Source organism: Phalacrocorax aristotelis, chromosome 1 (assembly GCF_949628215.1).
Source record: "Phalacrocorax aristotelis chromosome 1, bGulAri2.1, whole genome shotgun sequence".
Classification (NCBI taxonomy): Eukaryota; Metazoa; Chordata; class Aves; order Suliformes; family Phalacrocoracidae; genus Phalacrocorax; species Phalacrocorax aristotelis.
This window is the reverse complement of record NC_134276.1, coordinates 15434120-15441519: the sequence shown is the minus strand read 5'-3', so window position 1 is coordinate 15441519 and position 7400 is coordinate 15434120. Positions and strand designations below refer to the sequence as shown.

The following is a 7400-nucleotide window of genomic DNA, read 5'->3' as shown; positions in this document are numbered from 1 at the left end:
ATTGCTACTAAACCTACTTAAAATATTCCTTTAGATAAAAAAGTGCTTTGCAAAGAAAAGAAGATTTCTAAAACCCATTAGAGTCTAATTTTAAAAGTCCTCACTATGAGGACAAAAGAAATTTCAGAAACTTTGAGCAACTGCAGAATTGCCTTTGACTGCAGGTATTCCTGAACCTCCTCTAAAGACAACGTAAATGCTGTCATAACCCCAGTGAGCTGTGGATCTCTTTCTGTAGCTCCTCCTCTTGCAGTTCAGTAGCTGAAACGTGTCTTAGTGGCTCGGGCAGTCATTAAAACCATGGCCTGGCAAAAGCTGGTGGAGAGCACGGGCAACGTCAGCCATCCTGCATTCTGTGCAAAGCATTGTGCTGGGGTTTGCCCCGTTAGTTTCTCAGCATATCACCAAATGAGGGGAAGGCGTGCATGCCTGTGCGTGCACAGGGCTGCATGCCGTTCAAATACAAACACTGGCAATGCTCTAAATGTGTGAACGTGGCCAGGGATGAGGGAGAGATTTTATTTGGATACACTGATTTCAGCTGCACATTGACAATATTTAGTTATAAATATTCCTTTATAAAATAGTAAGTCTATTATGTTTAATGCGAAAGGTGCCTATGATCACGTTCTTTCTTCAGTGCCCTACATTTTTTTCCTAGAAAAGTTGTAATTATTTTAGTGTATTTAAGCTACTACAGTCTGTGTAAGTAAAAGAAGAATATAATCAGGCAAAGTGCTACCAGAGAAGCAGAACCGAGAAACACAAGCGGACTGAGTTTCACTGAAGTGTTATTATTGCAAAACTATTGGGTTTTTGCTAAGAAAGGTGATATTTTGCCCCTGCTCTTATCTGAAATTATTAGACGTGAGAAGACCGAGTTCTGCTGTGAAACAGATGAACAGCACCCGACCACAGAAACACGCTCTATTTCCAACCTAAAATAAAGGAAGACGACCTGCTCCTGCTCCCTAGCAGCGGGAGTCAGCCGCCAGCTGCACGCTGGCGCTCCCGCCAGATTCCTGGGGGAAGACTTTTGCGTGGTTTCCTCAGAGCACCGCGGGCCGTGCCGTAGGCAGAGCGGTGGCAGGTGAGCGCTGTCCCTGCCGAGCTTGTCCTGAGAATACAGCCCCTCTTTCGGGGGCTGTCGCGCACCTCAGGTACGCACACCTCTACTCAGGAGGCTGCACCGCGCAAGGGCGGGTGAGGCGGTGTCCCCGCGGCGGCCGCTGACCGGCAGCGCCGCTGTGGCTGGGCCCGGCGGCGGGAGCCGCGGCGGGGCGGGGCAGGGCAGGGCAGGGCCGGGCCGGCTCGGGGCCGGCGGGACTGGGCGGCCGCCGGCGGGGGCGGCGCGGAGGGTGCAGCCGCTGCGGCCCCTCAGGGGAGGCGAGCGCAGCCCGCCGCCTTCCCTCCCGCCCCTTCCCGCCGGCCGGGGGCAGCTGCGACAGCTGGTGCGCCGCAAACTTTCCTGCCCCCGTTCCGAGCTGCGCGTCGGCTCCGGCGCGGCGGGCGGCGGCTCCCGGGGCGGCGGCACCGGCACCGGCACCGGCTGACAGAGTCACCCCTCGGCGGTCTCGGAGGGAGCCGCCGCGCCACGCCGCGCTGCCCTCGCTCCCTCCCTCCCTGCGTTCGCCGGGGGACGCGGCGCTGTGAGGAGACAGACTCGCAGTGCCGCGCTCTGGCCGCTTCCGCGCTGGTTTCGCGGCGCCCTGAGGGAGCCGCTGCGCCTCCGAGCGTCTCAGCCGCGGGACACGATGAGCCAAGCGCAGCCCTGCGCCCCGCGGAGGAGCAGCTCCCCGGCGCCCGGCGCCCGCCGCAACGACAGCCAGGACTACCTGCTGCTGGACGCGGAGCCGTGCGAGGAGAGCGCCCTGCCGCCCTACGCCTTCTACCCCGTGTGAGTCCCGCCGGCCGGCCCCGCGGGCGCGGAGCGGGCCGGGGCGCGGGGCTGCGCGCTGCCTCCCGCCGCGGGGGGAGAGGCGGCGGCGGGACAGGTGCTGGCGGGCGCGGGGGGCGCTCCGGCCGCCGCACAGCCCGTGGCGGGACCCGTTCGCGGGTGGGGATCGGCCGTCTTCCCTTGTCTTCCCCCGTGGAGGGGCCGGGTCGCTGTCGCGGAAGGCGGCGGAGCAGCGTTAGCACCCCCGTGCCCCGCTGGCGGGGGCCTCCGTCCTCGGCGCGGACCGCGGTACCTGCCCCGCTGTGAGGGAGGCGAAGGACGGCTTCGGTGTGCTGTGCGGGGTGGTGCGGGCCACGTCGGGTTACTTAAAACTGACGGTATCCAGTGGGTTTAATATCGTTACAGACATTTTAACTCCCACCGTAAGTTGCTCCCGCAGAGAGGGTGCACATTACAGGCGTGTTTGTAAAACCATAATCCTTCCATTACTGCATTTTGTCAAAACCATGTAGCCTCGTGTAATGCCATTCTCTAAGTTTTGCCAGATAGTTATTGTTTAAAGTAGGGTGTAAGAACATATGCAATAAAAACTAGATGAAACATAAATTATAAAGGTTCCAGGAACCGCATTTTTTTAATATCCAGGCCAGTTGACGTTTGGTGTTGACGGTGTCCCTCTGGTTATGTGTTGTCAGCATGACTTCCATAATTACCACTTGTTAATGCTTCTCAGGAGAAGCTATCCTACAGAGGGGGAAAATGGGTATTAGGCAGTGCAAGATGAGTCCTAAAATCTCAGGTGATTACCAGAAAATGTGTACTTTCTTTTGTATGAATTGTGTTTTATTGCTTAACTGGTGAATTCCAGTTATCAACCTCTCCTAATTTATGCTGTTTTATCTATGGGTGACTTACCAGCTCCTTGCCAACTACCTGGGTATGGGAAAGGAATAGCAGCAACGAAACTGGCAACACTCACAGTGTTTGATTATTTATAAACTCAGCTAAGAACAACCAGAGTTTTCAGAATTCACTGCTGTACTGCTATTTCTAAGTGTCTTTGTAGGGTGCTAATTAAATATGCTCATGTAGCTATAAGAGCATGCTAAGCTCATGATGGTTAGTTCAGAGATTGGTTCCAGCTAGTGGCCTTCAGCTTTGAACTAATATGGCAATTCTGAAGTTCTTTTGCTGTGTACTCATTCAGAATGGTTGTGCAGCTATGAGAAGATATATCTTGCACAAATGATTCAAAGCATCTCTTAAAATCTGCAAGGTCTGTGGGGTGCTGATTTTTTCACTTCAGCGGCATAAGCCTGTGCTAGCAGCTTTTGATCCAGCACACAAGTGTGGAGATCACCTCTCATCGTCTCACAGTGGCTATCAGGAAAGCCTACATTCTAATCAAGTTGCTTTGTAGAACAAGGGTAGCACTAAATGCAGGAATTTGTCTCCAATCATGTCATGTCAAGGCCTTAGATGGCTGATTCTGTGGTACAGGTAGGTCCAGGACCCTAGAGTCCCTCCCTGATGGAAGGTGTTTCCATCAGTCTTTGAGAGAACAGACAGGAGCTACCTGATACCTGTGGTGTGTATAAATTTGAGGAATGTGGCCCTTCTCAAATTTATACAATTGCTGCTAAGAAGGCTGTTTTAGTGCTTGGTTTTTTTACACATGTTAGGCACAGGGAAGCTGTCCTTTGGGGCTTCTCCGGTTGTGGAAAGGAGCCACTTCACAGGCACCCGTAAACAGTACCTACATGGAACCGCTGCGAGGACTTCCTTGGCTGGCAGGGGTGAACGCAGTGAGTATAGGCTCCACCAGGGTATGCGGGTTACTAAGTATAGGTTTTGAATTTTCTGACCTAAATTCCACCTACATCATGTTTTAGGTACATTTTGCAGATCTGTCTTTTCAGCCACAAGCCATTTGTTTTAGTAGTGGCCTTCATATGGCCAAGAACATAATCAGATGGCCCATATTTAGGATGTACTGTTTATGGTCTTTGTCATCTACATGTAGTAAGAATACTTTTCTCTACTTTATGTGAAAGTCCTCGAATGACCAGTATTTCCTGATGTTATTATGGTAGAGAGTATTCTAGTATCTGTAGAGTGATAAGGTCTCTGGAGATCCCAAGGACACTGCTGCTGAAGGGCATGTGTTACCCTGACAGATAAATTAGTAAAATCAGTATTTCATGTGCTGTGAATCTACTTGGACTCAGTGTGCATGCCTTACCAAGTCTGTCCATACATGGTTTGTCAGTGTTTAGTCTTTAGTTACTTCTACAGAAATGGGGCAGCTTGGGGGAGCTGCTCCTGCTGTCAGGTGCCATATTTTTCCTTGAAGTCCTTGTATGTATCTTTGGTGACTGTTCAATTATGAGTCTAACCCATTGGGTCTGTGGGTCTGTCCGTTGAGTTAGAGCTGTGTGTCCCTTGAGATCGAACGGTACGTCTGTGCTTAAATCCAAACACAAGAAAATAACCCACCAGATTACATCAGTTGATGTATTAAAATGTTTTAACTAAAGCTGCTTGTTTCACTTAGAGTATTTCTGGGTATATCCAATTGCTAAGGGTATTATTTTCAAAGGAAGTGGAAAATGATAGGCATCATTTGCACGTGCAGAAATGCCCCGAGAACATCCTGTGAGATGGTGATTAATGCAGAACAGTAACACAGAGTACAGGTGATGTCCAAAAAAGGCTGAAATGTACCTCCTTTTAAACATTACTGAGGGTAACGTGCTTACTGGTGTAATATGGCATGTGACTGAGGCTTGAAAAGTAGTCTGATACCAAGGAATAGTTTTCCTCAAGTGGCAATTTAACGCTAATGCTGATGTTATTGCTTGTGTTGTTTGTAGAACATGCTTTTTATGTGTTGCTTTGTGACTGCATTTAAGTGGTGTAGTGCTGCATAATTTAAAAAAAAAGCAAATTTTAAGAGAACTATTTCTTGTATTTGTAGCTAAAGCCCTAATCCACCAAACTGCTACTTTAGTTCAGTGGTGTTATTCCTGACCCTTGATGTACAGTCCCTTTATAATAGCAAATAATTGTCTGTTTAATAAAATACACTGAATTTGCCTCCCCCCCTCGATGATTTTTCAGATGATTCATTGATTTTAAAATAATGTGGTCACATTAAAAATCAGAATGATTGTGAGCGATCAGCCCAGCTGGGTTGATGCTGTGTCAATGAGTTCAGCAGCACTGATTGGGTTATTCTGTTATGTTTAGGCTGAGACAGTATAGTGTGCTTAGATATTAAATTACCTGTAAATTGGAAAAAATATTTAAATACTGACCTGTCAATGTTAACTGACTCTGTGAGTAGCAAGAGACCTGAGAGACTTACTCATATATTCAAGGCTTTGAGTTTCAGTACTTGTGCTTAGCAAAGTGCAACACATCGAATGAGTATGAATTCCGTGCCCCTCTTTCTGCAGGACAGCATTATTGGGTCTGAGGTAGCTGCTGCCTTTGTTACCTTGGGCTCAGCAGCTCTGTCAACTCGGGTCACACAGTCTTTTGGCAGTGAGTGGATAGAAGAGTATTAACCTGATAAGTGATATGGTGCAAAACAAGATTCTAATGGGATTTTTGTGCTGAAAAATCTTGCTTTTCTTTTGAATTCAGGACCTTTGGTAGGAAAAACACACTCCAGGCTACCTACAGAATTTGTAACTAAATGCCTTCCAAAAGATAAGGCTACTTTTAAAGAATTTAATAATTGTATTTGAGAAATGATATGCAGGTAAACACTTTCTTTCTAGTAGTCATCTTTCATCTAGTCATCAAGGTTTGCCCCTAACATGTCAAAAAATACATTGCGACATACCTGTCAGAAGATTGCCTCCTGAAATACAAAAATGTGGATATGTTTTTTTTTCCCTCTTGTGAAAGTATTTAATTGGCAAAGAGCCTGGCTGTGTAGTTTAAAACAGGATGGAAAGTGCATTTTAAGGTCTAACGGCAAATCTGAGTGCTGATGTGCAGCAGGACTTGAAAGTGATAGTACGTGTACGTAAACTTCCCTGCTGAAAAAATGTTATTGAAGAACAGATTGTCAGCATACTATGCTAGTGAGAATACACTAATTCAGTCAGACATCTGGTTATATTGCTTATTTATAGTTTGAAATGTTTTGCATCGTGAAAAATAAATATGTTTTCTTATACATGTGAGGTAGGATAATTATAAATGTCAGTTGTAAAGTAAATGAGGCACATAAATTATCAGATGAAAATGGGAAAAAGGGTTCTAATGTGCAATACTGCCTTGAGGCGAGATTATCCTCAGATTTTTTGGTTTTCAGTTCAAGTGTTTCTCAGCACCGTCAAACCCAATATACTTTAAAACACTTACTTTGTTAAATAATATGTTCAATAATTTATTTCCTGCCTACAATATAACAGGCTGTGCTATTGGCATAACATATTTTTTATCTCCAGCCTCAACTCTCTTGCTTGAAATGACCTGTAAAATTATCTTCCAGACTCTTCATTAGACATAATCTCTTCAGGGAGTACTGTGCAATGTGGCAGCTGTGTTTCGGATTGCCAGTCTCTTTGCTGAGATGCTATATCCTCTGAAAGTCTGTTGCAATAGTTTTGTTGACAGCAAAAAGGTGGAAGAGTTAGTATGAAGGGGTGTAATTTCCTTTTATAGCCTAGTGGATGGAACACTTTCCTGTGAATTAGGATTAATGGATCTACTTCCTACTGGGCACATGAAAAAAAATCATGTCTGGAACTCTCAGAGTCTGAGAGGCTGAACTTAATCCCTGAAGTCTTGGGTAAAAGAACATCACCATTACTACCAAGCCCCAGAAAATCCAGCTTTTAGTTCCCTCTGCATTTCCTACAAGTATCTAGAAGGGAATGCTTCGCTTTGAACTAAAGATAGGCTTAATGTTGAGTTTTGCTTTTTTTCCCTAAATACATTTTTTAAAAATCTGAATGAAGAATAACAAATAAATATTTTGTTTTAAATCAAAAGGAAATATATTTATTTTGATGTTTCAGCCTGACAGGTTAATTAGTAAAAAAAAGTCAGTCATGCGGTCTGACGTTTCCTGCCTCATCAGAAATGAGGAAAAAAGAAACCATAACTGTGAGTTTTATGGGGGTAGGGCATTCAATAAAGGTTTCTTTTAAAAGAGCAGCAAAGCAGACTGACAGTAATTATTTCAGCGTGGAGAGCTGAGGTCTGTTGCTAGTGAGGACTGCTCTAGCTTACCATGCAGCTTAGTCCGTAAAGAGCATGATACTGGCCAGGTATAGGTCTTGGTTCGGTGGTCTTCAACATGCTCCTCCATTCCTGGAGCAGGCTCAGTGTTCTGTAGATGGAGTTCTCTACCAGATCATTTTATACGTTGAAGATGTTTGAAAAAACAGTGAGCTTATGCTGGAACTGGTGCATGGCCTGAAAATTACCTCTCAGAGGTGAATTTAACCATGTATGTTCATTTTTTGGTGAATACCTGTGGGAT

At 46.1% G+C, this 7400-nt stretch overlaps 1 protein-coding gene across 1 annotated transcript in view; it reads left to right on the top strand.

Annotated features, from left to right (window-relative positions):
* Window positions 1-1356: 1356 nt before the first annotated feature.
* TRPC6 (transient receptor potential cation channel subfamily C member 6) overlaps window positions 1357-7400 on the top strand; it is a 109113-nt gene continuing 103069 nt past the window's right edge. The window contains exon 1 of the mRNA XM_075081863.1: window positions 1357-1897. Coding sequence (XP_074937964.1) covers window positions 1755-1897 — 143 coding nt within the window. The 5' untranslated portion in view covers window positions 1357-1754. The remainder of the gene's footprint in view (window positions 1898-7400) is intronic.